The sequence below is a fragment of the Triturus cristatus genome, chromosome 5_2, assembly GCF_964204655.1.
Source record: "Triturus cristatus chromosome 5_2, aTriCri1.1, whole genome shotgun sequence".
In the NCBI taxonomy this organism is placed as follows: Eukaryota; Metazoa; Chordata; class Amphibia; order Caudata; family Salamandridae; genus Triturus; species Triturus cristatus.
Window position 1 is genome coordinate 1,085,379,482 of NC_140588.1, and position 14,717 is coordinate 1,085,394,198.

The 14,717-nt window shown below is 48.0% G+C and overlaps 1 protein-coding gene across 7 annotated transcripts in view; it reads right to left on the reverse strand.

The window, feature by feature from the left end:
- Positions 1-373: 373 nt before the first annotated feature.
- The window catches only part of MED12 (mediator complex subunit 12), a 956,599-nt gene continuing 942,255 nt past the window's right edge, over positions 374-14,717 (reverse strand). For all 7 annotated transcript variants that reach the window (XM_085608424.1, XM_085608427.1, XM_085608421.1 and 4 more), the window contains 2 exons: positions 9,523-9,604; positions 374-826 (listed from right to left, as the gene is read on the reverse strand). In XM_085608424.1, the coding sequence (XP_085464550.1) occupies positions 783-826; positions 9,523-9,604 (126 nt within the window). In that variant the 3' untranslated portion in view covers positions 374-782. The remainder of the gene's footprint in view (positions 827-9,522; positions 9,605-14,717) is intronic.

Sequence of the window (14,717 nt, forward strand, 5' to 3'; positions counted from 1 at the left end):
TGAGGCATTTGCAGTTAGAAGTATCGATCATAAAGTTTGCTACTGGACCTAGCTGCATGACATTGTTATGAGATGTGAGAAATTGTTTGCATTTGTTACATGGTCAGGCAACAGCACAGTGATCTACTTGGAGTAAACATGCTAATGTTACCTGCACAGGTAAATCTTTATGGAACAACAAATCAAAAGTACCATGGATGTTCACATTGCATTGGGGCGTCTAGCATCACGTATTACAGAATATGCATAAGGGATATGCAAAGAGGAATGATGCTGTTGGGGGGGGCAGCACAAGGATAGTAGGAGGGTACCTCGTAGGCATTATGATTTATATCAGACCAGCAAGCAAAAAAACAAGTCACTCCGCACACTGTTCCTTCGCGCAAAGTAAGCTCTTTGTATTTGTTGAGAAGATGTGCAGTACATGTTTTCATCTGGTATAAATAAAGTACAAAATATTACAACGTTTACTCAATTATTTTAACAAAATACTAAAAACATATTAAAAGCAGAAGAACTAAAGCACAGCGTGATCTCCATGGGCATCTGCAGGAACTAAATATTCAAATGTCTCTTCTTTTTACAAGAATAAAAGCTCCTCTCATTGCGTCCGCTGATCACACTGGAAGGCAGTGGCGCTGAGCCGAAATATATTACACAGTTCATGGGCAAGTGCAGCAGTAGAGAAGGGGCGAGACTCATCCCACTCCCGTGCAATGAGCTGCCACCCTGGCATTCACAGTAACGCAGCTTCCTCTTCAGCCTGGTGTGTGCTCCGAAGCTCAGTAGTGTCCAAATGGGTTGGCATTCTGCTGAGGCTGCGAATCTGTTAGGAAAAAACATGGAGTTATGCATTGTTGAAAAACAGTCACAATGCTACTAACTTGGGCCGGTGGAGTAATGTGGACATTAAAGTTACTCACACTGGTAACTCGTGTAGTCTTAGGTCCTTCGGGCACGCATATGAGAAGGACTCCCACAGGACTGTGAGTAGGCGCTCTAGCAGTTGAGAAGCTTACAATTCCAAACTGCGGAAGCACGAGAAAGGTTGACTCCACCCACTTCCACGATCCACTTACCTTGATGCACCCACCAAGTCCTGAGTGGTACTATTTTATAAGATGAAAATGATGAGGGGGAAGGAAGGTGAGCTTAACCTCAATACTAGTCCTCACAGACTAGGAATGAAAAGGATAATGTTACTTACCCAGTAAGCATCTGTTCTTGGCATGTAGAGCTGTAGATTCACATGCTTTGCATACTCCTGCCATCTAGTGTTGGGTCTGTATGTTTGCAAGTTGTTTTTCTTCGAAGAAGTCTTTCCAGTCACGAGGTAAGGTGACTCTCCTTTCGGTGATAGTGCGCATGGGTATCGACTCCATTGTTAGATTGTTTTACTGCAGAGGGTGAGAAGGGAGTTAATAAGTGTAGACTAGAGATGTCCATGCGTATGCATGTAAACTGAGAAACAGCAACAACTACAGGAGACCGGGGAGGCGCGTGGGTGCATGTGAATCTACAGCTCTACATTCCAAGAAAAGTTGCTTATTGGGTAAGTAACATTATCCGAGGCATGTGCGTATGAACAGCACACCTCTGCTTTCCTTTCCATGATTGGGTGTTGAACAGTCAAGTGATGCGTGACGTCATACGGCGAGTCTTATGTACTGATTGGCTACTCCCGATATTTAACCAATGGACCAATCGGGGTCGGTATCCATGAGGTCCTTGAATGAGGGAGCAGTAGGTGTATCGGCGGGTGCAGCGCTTTGACGAAGTAAATGGGGCTGTGCGATGTTACCGCTAGCGTTTTGCTCTTCCCTCTTCTGGACATGTTTTGAGAGGGAAATTCCCTGGACTCGCTTTTATCTTTTAGAGTGCGACAATAAGTGCGCGCCCCCCTCCTGGATCTATGATGCGAGGCTAACTTTGGCTCCATGTGAGTTATTCATTGTTTTTAAGAGAGACCTCTCTGATAAGGGATTCAGTACTATAAATCTATGACATCTTTTGGGCTCCATAGTTAGAGCTACGTGACTTATGAGTTGAGTTTGTTTCTTAAAATTGATCTATAACTACTGAGCACACTTTCAATGAATTGGTGTTGCGTAGTTTGTTAATTCCAAAATGTTTGATATAATACCGGCTGTTTATATCCACAGCTTTTCATAAGGCACCTTGGGTTTACTAGATTTTATAATCCATATTGTTGTGCAGTCTGCTCATTCTAATATGTTTTGATGCAATATCTGCTGTTTAAATCAACAGCTTTTTCAAAGCACCTTGGTGTTATTGAATTGTGTAATCCATGTGGTGAAGGGAGTATTTTATGCCAGTTCCTTTTAACTACACAATGGTACCTTTTCAATTTACGCATCGTGTTTTTGTGTACCATATATCTCTGATCTGAATTTCTGTTCATCTTTACAACCACATGTGTTCTTTAGAAATCCTGAAGCTCTTGGTAAAACCGTGAGTGTTTTATGTTTTTTTGTTACTACCGACGGTTGGGTGTGCCTTAGTGTGTGCACACCACTGGGGTAGCGAGGTCCTGACGAATGCCTGGTGAACATACTACAAAGGCAGAAACATGTTGACCACTATTATTTGCACTTTAAGGGATAACTGACCAGATCTGGTAATAGTTATTTACGCCCCCTTTTTTAATGAATGCCGGATTTACCACAATAAATGATTTTGGGTTTAAAAACCAGGCATTTTTTATTCACTATATATTTTTTGCACTCACCATTTCTTTTTGCACTTTTTGTACATTACATTCACTCACCAGCTCCACTGTAAAGAGGCGTAGTAGCACCTCGGGGAGGTACTCGACCTCCCTGGTGGGAGCCCAATGATGAAGCATGTCACCAACCAGGTTGGTGAGTGAGGGCTCTTAACAAATCGGATTGATTTGTTGCGCTGGCTTTACTCTCCTCTATTGTTCGCTAATTGTAAATATCCAAACTCTATGGCTTCAGGATCCAGATCACCAGGTTGACTTCATTGAGAGTTGGATGCCTGATTCCTCCACGGCTCTGAGTGAGGAGACTGGAGGTGAGATACAGCTTTTGGTATGGAAATACTGACAGTTCCAGCAGGGTGGTCAACCAGGGTTGACATGCCCATGTTGGAGATATGAGAATTAGTGTGAGGGATGGTTGCCTGAGCTTCCAAGCTACCAGTGGAATGACTGGTAAAGGCACAAAAGTGTAGGAAAATATTCCTGACCAGTTCATCCATAGGGCATTGCCTTTGGAGAGCATGTGTGGAACCTGGAAGTTGGGCATTTTGCGTTTTCTGCTGTAGCGAACAGGTCTATGTGAGGAAATCCCCACTCCTGAAAGTAGGGGAGGAGAATCGGAGGATGAAGTTCCCACTCGTGGATTTGCCGCTTCTGTCTGCTGTGAAGGTCTGCAATTGGTTTATTCCTGGAAGGTGCTCTGCCAGGAGATAAATCTTGGTGTATAGCCCATTTCCAAATGGCTTGTGCTAGGCGAGACAGTTGGAGAGAGTGTCCCCCCCACCCCACCCCCGTTTTTGAATATAGTACATAACCGTCATGTTGTCCGTGCGGACTAGTACAGCTTTGCCTACAAAATGAATTTGAAAGGCTTTGCATGCTAGAAAGACTGCGAATAGCTCTAGGTAATATATATGGAGATTTTTGTGCTTTATACTCCACGATCCTTGGATTGTGTGATCATGCAAGTGAGCTCCCCAACCAGGGAACGATGTGTCTGCTGTTAGCACTGTCTGTAATACAGGGTTGATGAGGGTCGCCCTTTGGATACATTTTGTGGGTTTCACCACTGCAGAGAGCGATGAGTGCGGCCGTCTACCAACACTAGACTACCAACACTAGATTGGTCAACTGACCCTGCGACTGACCTGCTAAACATTCTTGAAGGGGATGCATGTGAAGTCTTGCATGGGGTACGATTATGACGCAAGAGGCCATCATTCCCAGCAGTTGCATGATAACTCTAGCTGGTAATGAGTGGTTGGGCTGAAACTGAGTGAGAAGAGACTGAATACTGTGAATTCTGGCTACACTGGGAGAGGCTAGAGCTTTTTGAGTGTGTACGGTGGCTCCCAAATAAGTCTGTGTTTGAAGGCTGCAGGTGAGACTTCAGCGCATTCACTGTAAACCTAGCCGGTGTAATAAGTGAATTGTTGCTTGAGTGTGTTGGAGACACTAGTGGTAAGTTCTGGCTTTGATGAGCCAGTCGTCCACATAGGGGAAGACGTGGATATGCTGTCTTCTCAGATGAACGGAGACTACTGCCAGGCATTTGGTAAATATTCTGGGAGCAGTGGTGACTCCAAATGGTAGTACCTTGAAATGGTAATGTTGAACCGCTATCACAAATCTGAGATATTTGCGATGAGAGGGGTGAATTGGAATGTGAAAATAAGCGTCTTAAGTCTAGAGTAGACATAAAGCCACCCTTTTGTAACAGTGGGGTCACTTGTTGAAGTGTCACCATGTGGAAATGTGCTGACAATATGTAGAGGTTCTGTTCTCTGAGGTCCAGAATAGGTCCTAACGAGCCGCCCTTTTCGGGAATTAGAAAATACAGGGAGTAAACGCCTGACCCTTGATATTGTAATGGCACCGGCTCTATGGCTCCTTTTAGCAAGAGAGACTGGGCTTCCTGTTTGAGGAGGTGAAAGTGAAGGAGGTGGAGGATTGGTAGTAAGCTCCAGGCAATAACCATGTTGGATAATTCCTAACACCCATTGATCTGTTGTTATAGATTGCTTAATAGGGAGGAATTGTAGAAGACGTCCCCCCACGTGTTAAATAATCGGGGGAAGGGTAGGTAAGTCACTGTTAGCGGAAGGGGAGTTACGGGGGTGGTACCCTTTCCTCTACCTTTGCCATTGTTCCCTCTATATCCTCCTCTGAAGCCTCTTGTGGAGGAAGATTGATTGTTGCCTTTATAGGAGGAAACATTGGTGTCTGAGAATGTAGTCTTGGACCCCCCGCTGTTAAAGGTGCGATGAAAAGAACCCCGGTTTGAAGGAGACTGTAGGGCTCACATAGACTTCGCTACCTCAGTGTCTTTTCTCATCTCCTTCAGAGCCTGATCAACTTCAGGCCCAAAAAGATGCTCTTTATCAAATGGAGTATTTAACATGAACTGCTGGACTTCAGGTTTGAACCCGTAAATCCTTAACCATGCGTGTTTCCTTAGTAACACACTAGTGTTAATCTCTCGAGCTGTGGTGTCGGCAGCATCTAAAACACATTTAATAGAGGGATTAGAGAGGAGCTTTCCCTCTAGTACTAAACCCTGTGCTTTAGTTTTGTGCTCATCTGGTAGATATTGGACCAATAGCTCCATTTCTCCCAGTGCGCTCGATCATACCTGGCTAAGAGGGCCTGGGTGTTAGCAATGCACCAATGACTTGCTGCTTGGGCAGCTATTAGTTCACCAGAGACGTCTATTAATTTTGGCTCTGTCTGGAGGGGGTGGGGGTGTCCCTGGAGGTTTGTGAATTAGCCCATTTACGGGCATGGAGACAACAAGTGAGTCTAGGGGTAACTGCCCCTTAATGAAGTGTGGATCAGAAGGAGCAGGCTGATACCTTTGATCTATTCTGGGAGTCAGAATGCGAGCACGAACAGGGTGTTTTAAGATGTCATGGGCATGTCTCATCAAGCCTTTGAGCATAGGGAGAGTCTGACTAGATCTATGTGTATTAGACAGGGTTTCAAACAAGAAATACTCTTCTGAGGATTCTGTCTGTAGTTGCACCCCATGATATTGTGCAACTCTGGAAAGCAACTCTAAATAACCTATATTGTCGTCAGGAGGGGAAGGCTTTGCAGTGTAAAGGTCTGGATCGTTATCTGTAGGTGGATCAATGGCATAGTCTTTCCAAGGATCCACAGGTAACTGAAAATCCCCATCATCTCCATCATCATCAGGCTGTGAGGGTGAAGAATTGTGTGGTGCGATAAGTAAATGTTCCAATACTGGAGAAGGTTGTGAAGCTGGAGGGGAACATGGTGGAAGAGCAGGGGGAGAAGGGTTAGTACCGACATTTCTCTTCTTTAAAGGAACCTTATAATGTATGTCTTCTGACTCAGGTTTGCATTTGTGAGGCAGTTTGGTAAGAAGGTGTTTCAGGATTAATGTAAAGTTCCTTTTGTTTGGGGGCTGGTAAGTCAAGAATTGAATCCTACGACTTCGGAGGAGCATCTTTCGGGTTTGGTGCAGAGTATTTCGGTACCGGGATGGAGTAACCTTTGGGCGCGGAAGGTTTTGTCTCCGAAGCTGAATTGGTTTTCGGCTTTGAGGGTTTCGGCTCCCAAGCTGGTTTGCTTTTCGCCTTAGAGGGTTTCGGCTCCGAGGCAGTCTTTGGTTTTGAGCTCGAAGGTTTCGGCTCGGTGCCAGACTTTGGCCAGCTCAATCCAGAGCTGGAAGGCTTGACAATGGGTTTCGGTGCCGAGCTGAGAGGCGGGGCGTCAAACATTGTCTCGGTGCCGACCGTGGCCCAGAAGCGGAGGTGGGACCGAAGCCTTTTGCTTAAGTGGAATTGGATTTCGGGACAAGAGGTATTCAGTACTGATGAAACCTTGACCCTGGGGCATGTCCTCTTCCATCTCAGAGTCCGATTCGGATACGAATAAGGGCTGCTCTTCCTGTTCCTCTTTGGTCCCTTGTGCATCGAATTCTTCATGCTTGGATCCTTCACCGTAGATGTCCAGCGTGTATTCGATGTTTTGGCTCTGCTTTTCACGACATCGAGCCCGAAGATCGCGTAGTGTCTTCTTGGATCGAAATGATCCGCAAGTGTCGCAATCTTTTTCCTTGTGCTCTGCAGACAAGAACAAGTTGCACACTTCGTGCAAGTCAGTGCGCAGATACTTTGAGTGGCACCGAGGGCAGAATTTTTATTTTTTATTTTAAAATTATTTTTATTAAGCAAACAGTCATAATGTACATTACTTCATTCATTATTTGCTCATATATGTGCATCCCCCTTACTTTGTAGTTTACAATCCTTTGTTACGACAATCTTCAAGGATCAGCAAACAACCCTAGTAGGACCCTAAGCTGATCTACCCCCAATTCACCATCTCCTCCCGCCTTGATAGTCTAACTTCCCTCAAGGATTCCTGTAAGTATCCCATTGGCTCCACACCCGAGGGCAGAATTTGAATTGAGTCCGATCCATCGACTGCGAGGTGGCGAGACGCAGTTAGGCGCGACTGCCTTCCACGAGTCTTCTGATCGAAATAAAGTTTTCCTTCAACCAATACAATACGTGGAGAAGTGGGATACGCGTACGAACAATACCAACACGGGTATAGAGAATTGTGCCCAAGGGGAACCCGAAGAACAGCTTCGAACTGGAGCGCAGCAATTCACTCCTGAAAAAAATCAATCTAACAATGGAGTCGATGTACATTCGCACTATCACCGAATGGAGGAGTCGCCTTACCTCGTGACTGGAAAGACTTCTTCGAAGAAAAACAGCTTGCAAACATACAGACCCAACACTAGATGGCAGGAGTATGCAAAGCATGTGAATCTACAGCTCTACATGCCAAGAACAGATGCTTACTGGGTAAGTAACATTATCCTTTTCATTCCTAGTCCGTGAGGACTAGTATTGAGGTTAAGCTCACCTTCCTTCCCCCTCCTCACTTTCATCAAAAACAACTTGCAAACCTCTGGACCCAACATTAGATGGCAGGAGAATGCAAAACATGTGATCTCCAGCTCACATGCATTGAACAGTGACATATATCAGCAACTGCACCTTTCATGGATTCTCTTGAGACTGGCACTGCTTCACAGGGAGGCATGAATACGGGCACAGTTGCTCTACTATTACTTCATCATGACTGGACCATTTTCTTTTTTTTTGGAGGTGAGTTCTCTACATTTGTTGCAGAAAATGATATCTTCTTTTATAAAGTATCTTCAGCGCTAAATTTAAACATCAGCCATTGCTGGTAGATATATTTATCTTTGTATTCAATAGGCAATAAAAGACTCTCTACTTCTTAGTCACTTGTTTCATATACTATTTCATATGGGTAGCATCTTCCAGAATAAGATTCCACTTTTGTAATTCAGAGACACTATACTCTTGACTACGTCCACTTCTATTAAATTACCTACTGCTATGAGAAAATAAACAGCCTAGATTTCACAGACATGGGTAGATCAGTCTACATTTTCTCTTACATCAAGAATCAAGGCCCCAAGTTTCCCAAATCAAGGGACAAACAAGTGCATCAGTGTAGCATTTAACACAATTCTTCAACCCCCAACAGGTCCTATCCTGACCACTCAAAACACCAATCACTCTTCTACCAACATGGAAAGGACTAGCCCACATCTAAATCTCACCTTGACTTAACACCCTAGTCTCTTCTACAATGTCAGCCACTACAGCCAGAGTAACACCATCACCCACTTGCAGCTCATCACGGTCTCTTGCAGTCTCCCACTAGGATTCTTCCTTGATCTTATCTTTTCAATATATGCAAACTCCTCACCACAAACTCTCTTCTGAACCTCAAAGAGTAGTTCCATTTCCCCTGAGAGGTCAGAAAGGACTTTCTGTATGATTGAGTAACAGTTTGCTTGCATTTCCGATGACCATGGAGTGTATGCCAATAAGTGAAAGATTGAGGCCCACAACTCATGCTCCATTTTCCTAGTCCCAGTGAACCCTCTCTGCCTTCTGCCACGGTCGCTTCTGCTGCCAGTATCAAACAACAGGTCTGACCCGCAACCCATGCCTTTTCCCCACACAGATAAGTGGAGAGACCAGAAGGGAAGCCACTGTGCTAGTTGCTTCATTTTCAGGTGCCACGGTAGCTGTTGCACAGTAAGGTGCCACGGTAGCTGTTGCACGGTAAGGTGCCACAGTAGCTGTGGCACGGTAAGGTGCCACAGTAGCTGTGGCACAGTAAGGTGCCACAGTAGCTGCTGCGCGGTAAGGTGCCACAGTAGCTGCTGCACGGTAAGCAGCCACAGTAGCTGCTGCACGGTAAGCTGCCACAGTAGCTGCTGCACGGTAAGCTGCCACAGTAGCTGCTGCACGGTAAGCTGCCACAGTAGCTGCTGCACGGTAAGCTGCCACAGTAGCTGCTGCACGGTAAGCTGCCACAGTAGCTGCTGCACGGTAAGCTGCCACAGTAGCTGCTGCACGGTAAGCTGCCACAGTAGCTGCTGCACAGTAAGGTGCAGTGGTAGCTGTTGCACGGTAAGATGACACGTTAGCCACCGGTGGCTGAAAGCCACAAGCCACTGTGGTGCACCAAACGTGTCATGGGACCTATTGCACCCAAGTAAAATGGCCCCACAACACCTGGTTGGGTCGCAAAAAGTATTATTGGGGTGCATTCATCCACTCACACTTTTAGGCCTCGGAGTCAGAGCACCTACCGCACTGATAAGTGCCACATCACTGGACAGACAGTATGGTTTCAGAGTCGACAGCAGATGGCGCAATACACTGGAGAGAACTGAAGGTGAGTAAAATACTTACTAGACAGCTGCTGCTGTAGCTGTCGGACCAGGGCAGCCGTTTGCTGCTGCTGTTGTGTCTGCTGCAGTCCTTGCCGCTGGAACTGGAACACAAACAGATGTCACACATCCACATGCTGCTACATCCACATCAATAAATCCCACAAACCACATCTGGCAAGTTTGAAAAGTAGCCCAACAAACAGACTTTGTATAGTCATATTAAAGACACCGCGAGGCATCAAACCAGATTCTGACACACTGCAACCAAACATGTTGACTTGCAGTTCACACTAAGTATGGAGTCACCTCTGATATTATTTCAGTAGAGCAGAATGAAATAGTAAGATGGTCCTGGGACATATGCTACATGTTTAAGTAATTCAAGGTGACAGAGCGGCATGGCTAGCGTTATAAACTCTCTATCATTGGTTTGCATACCCACCACATTTATCTAGGGGTACTGGAGTAAATGTCACATGCAAAGTCATGGTACAGTGGACGGGTGGATCAATTAGAGCAAAGGTTCTTATCACACTGCATACTGGACATGCACTTATCCCAACAAACACAAGGATACTATTGTAGAAAGTTTTCACTACTTCGAAAGAACAAATTACTTACCTTCGGTAATAATCTTTCTGTTGAATCCTCTAACCGCAAATTCCTGACCTTTAAGACTGGACCCAGGAGACTTAAACAGCACTGCTTCCATGCATGACAGTAGATGGCGCCATGTGGCTTCGGAGTGACTTTTTTCCTCCCAGGAAGTGACGATGGAGCCAGATATGAGCACCAAACCTGAGTGTCAATGTCAGTCCTCAAGTGCAGACCCCAAAAGTCACCAGTGTACAGATCTCTAATGTGGGATCTTTTTAGATGGAAAAAGAGACCACTGAACGAATTAATGAATCACTGGTACTTAAAGAGGCTTTCGTTCTTAAAAAGCCATGTTTTCAGCTGGTTTTTGAAGCAGGAGAGAGCTGTTGATGCTTTCAGAGGTGCCAGCAGTTTGTTCCAGGCCTGGGATCCTAAGACGCCGAAGGACCTGCCACCTCTGCGCACCAGCCGTGTTTTAGGGATGCAAGCCAGGTCGGCAGAGGACGATCTAATTGCTCTAGTCGGTGTGTATCGGCTGGCTTTTTTTCTAAGATAGATAGCGCCCATGCCATGGAAGGCTTTGAAGAAAATAACCAAGACCATGAATTTTATATGTTCCCTCACTGGGTGCCAGTGTAAGGACTTCAGGTAGGGGGTCATATGCAACTTGGGTTTCAGTTTGAGAATCCCACTTGCTGCTGAATTATGCACTACCTGGAGATGTTGAAGAAGGGAGTCCGGTAGTCCCAGATAGAGGACATTGGCAAAGTCTAATCTGGAGATGATCAGCGCCTGCACCACTAGCTTCCTGGAATCCAGGGGTAGGAGTAGCAGGAATTTTTTCAGCATTCGCAATAAGCCAAAACAAGTGCCTGCTAGGGCCTGGACCTGGGACCCATTGAGAGCCCATTATCGATGCAGATACCCAGGTTTCTTACGGTAGATTGGGCAATCCTGGGAGGGAAGAGATCTGTAGGCCACCACTGGCTCAAATTGCTCTCAGCGGGTTGGCCGAGGAAGACAATCTTTGTTTTGTCAGGATTGCACTTAAGCTGGCTCTCCTTCAGCCATCTAAAAACCTTAGTGAGGCAGGAACTAATAGCCTCCCCGTTGAAGTCTGAACCTTTATTGCATGTAAAAATTAGCTGCGTATCATCAGCATAAGATATTTTGGCACCCGGTTCCTCTGCCAATGATGCTAAAGGTGCCATATAAAGATTAAACCGAGTTGGACTTAGGGAGGAGCCCTGCGGTACTCCAACCTGCATGCTAGGCATAGAGGCTGATAACAGGGAGGGGGGGTGATGGGTCCAGATGACCTGTTCTCTGTCCCCCCAAAAAATGAAGTAGTCCAGGCTAATGCTCTGCCCTCAATGCTCATGTTCCTCAGTCTGTCTAGGAGCATCCCGGGGGAAACCGTGTCAAATGCCGCCGACAGATCAAGTAAGATGAGCATTGCTCTACCCCCATGGTCCAGCTCGTCTGAGCTGTTCCGTGACTTCCAGCAGGGCCGACTCGGTGCTGTAATTGGCCCTGAAGCCGGATTGTGTGGGGTGCAGAAGAGAGTGATTCTTCGCATACTCCATGAGTCCTTTGTTAACATGTTTCGCCAATACTTTGGAGAAAGCCGGGAGCATGGAGATGGGTCTGTCGTTCGCGGGAATGTTGGGGTCCGCATTTGTTTTTTTCAGGAGAGGCAGCATTTTAGCCTGCTTCCAGATTGGTGGCACAATGCCAGTTTCCAAGGAGGAGTTGGGCACCCTATGAAATACTCATTGAGTACCGTTCCACAGAACAGGGAGGGGCAATGAGGAATCTGCAGGTAAAGTATACATCACAAAGAGCGTTACTGACGGTAAGTAACTTGTTCTTTTGATGGATACTTCTAACCGCAGATTTCTTACTTAGACTAGATACCAAAGCAATACCTTCCAGGTTGGTGGGTTAGTGGAATGGCTCCGACCAAAAAGTCCTGCAGGACAGAACGCATGAAATGCCCTTCCTCTTGGACCAGGCTACCAAGGCAGTAGTGCTTTGTGAACATGTGTACTTATGCCCATTTTGTGGACTGACAGATGTTAAGGACAGGCCCTCTTGTGTGCCAACACATTGGTGGCAGCCTTTGCCCTCAAACCCTCAGAGGACTATCCACCTTGACAAAGACCCTTTCTACATGCCCATTGCCCCTGAGATGCCCACAAAGAGCTGTTCGTCCACCCAATGCTCCTTGGTGCGATCAATGTAAAAGTTTAAAGCTCTTTTGCGGTCTACTCTATGGAGTCTCTCCTCGTCTTTCAAGGGTTGAGGCAGAGCAAAGAACGCTGGGAGAGGCATGCATGGATTGCCACACACGAAAAGTAGTCCTGACTTTTGGCAAAAAGACCGCCTGGGTCCTCAACACCACTGAGTCTGGAAAAAACGTGGTGATGAGCCGAAGTTACAGGGATCAGAAACAGTCTTCAGAGTCAGGAGAGGAAAGGAGCATCTGTGCGTTTGTTTCAATGGTGTGTGAGGAAAGTGAGGACCAAATTATGATCCCACTGCAACATACCAAAGGGTTTGGAGGAAACAAGTGAGTCAAACCTTTTAAATACCTTAACACAACACGTGCTTTGAACAAGGATAGCTGGTGCAGTAAACAAACAAAGGCCAACAAATAACCTTTAATGTTGCCTACTGCAAAACTTCGCTGGCCCAGTGACAAAACAAACACCAAGTCTTCCAACACTTTAGCCTGGAACAGGTCAGTATTGAAGGTGCCACACCAGGCTACAAACTTGACCCCAAGCCTGGCATAGATCGACTTTGTAGAGGGATGCCTGGCAGTCAGGATGACACACACCACTGACGCGCATTACCTACCTTCTGAGACCAGAGAGCCTGCCGTGAGGGAAACGGCCCTGTGGGGAGCATTACACCGGCCAGCCAACTACCGGGTCTCCTCCCGCACCGCCGTGAGGTGAACGGCCCAAGGACCACATTACCCAGCAGTCTGTGCTCCGGGCGCCTGCCGCTGACGGCATCAGGCAGCGCCCGGGCTCGTCTTAAGCCCACCAGGCTTCACGCAGCGCGGGACGCGCATTACCTACCTTCTGAGACCAGAGAGCCTGCCGTGAGGGAAACGGCCCTGTGGGGAGCATTACACCTGCCAGCCAACTACCGGGTCTCCTCCCGCACCGCCGTGAGGTGAACGGCCCAAGGACCACATTACCCAGCAGTCTGTGCTCCGGGCGCCTGCCGCTGACGGCATCAGGCAGCGCCCGGGCTCGTCTTAAGCCCACCAGGCTTCACGCAGCGCGGGACGCGCATTACCTACCTTCTGAGACCAGAGAGCCTGCCGTGAGGGAAACGGCCCTGTGGGGAGCATTACACCTGCCAGCCAACTACCGGGTCTCCTCCCGCACCGCCGTGAGGTGAACGGCCCAAGGACCACATTACCCAGCAGTCTGTGCTCCGGGCGCCTGCCGCTGACGGCATCAGGCAGCGCCCGGGCTCGTCTTAAGCCCACCAGGCTTCACGCAGCGCGGGACGCGCATTACCTACCTTCTGAGACCAGAGAGCCTGCCGTGAGGGAAACGGCCCTGTGGGGAGCATTACACCTGCCAGCCAACTACCGGGTCTCCTCCCGCACCGCCGTGAGGTGAACGGCCCAAGGACCACATTACCCAGCAGTCTGTGCTCCGGGCGCCTGCCGCTGACGGCATCAGGCAGCGCCCGGGCTCGTCTTAAGCCCACCAGGCTTCACGCAGCGCGGGACGCGCATTACCTACCTTCTGAGACCAGAGAGCCTGCCGTGAGGGAAACGGCCCTGTGGGGAGCATTACACCTGCCAGCCAACTACCGGGTCTCCTCCCGCACCGCCGTGAGGTGAACGGCCCAAGGACCACATTACCCAGCAGTCTGTGCTCCGGGCGCCTGCCGCTGACGGCATCAGGCAGCGCCCGGGCTCGTCTTAAGCCCACCAGGCTTCACGCAGCGCGGGACGCGCATTACCTACCTTCTGAGACCAGAGAGCCTGCCGTGAGGGAAACGGCCCTGTGGGGAGCATTACACCTGCCAGCCAACTACCGGGTCTCCTCCCGCACCGCCGTGAGGTGAACGGCCCAAGGACCACATTACCCAGCAGTCTGTGCTCCGGGCGCCTGCCGCTGACGGCATCAGGCAGCGCCCGGGCTCGTCTTAAGCCCACCAGGCTTCACGCAGCGCGGGACGCGCGCGGGCAGCGCCCGGGCGAAGCCCGGGCCAAGGGCGGGCCCGTCCTTGCCCGTCATCGCCAGGAAGAGGCAGGGCAGGGCCCCCCCTCCCTGACCCCCACCACAGGTATTTAGCTGCTTGCATAAATCTAAGTGTTGAACTGTATATTTTGAGTGGACAATGGGGAAAACTACACGGATGGCTACTCGCTCATCTGTTAAAACTAAAGTCCCTGCTAAGACTCCTCTCCCAAGTCTAACAGCAATAGACAGGATGTTGCAAAAAACAATTGGAGTCGTCGCCAATGCTATTGAGAGCACTGAGAGGCGGCTATCACTACCTCCTAGTCTTTGTTTGTTAGCGCAACATCAACAGGATACAGAGGACCGCTCTAATGCTATGTTGAGTATGCAATTGTCACAA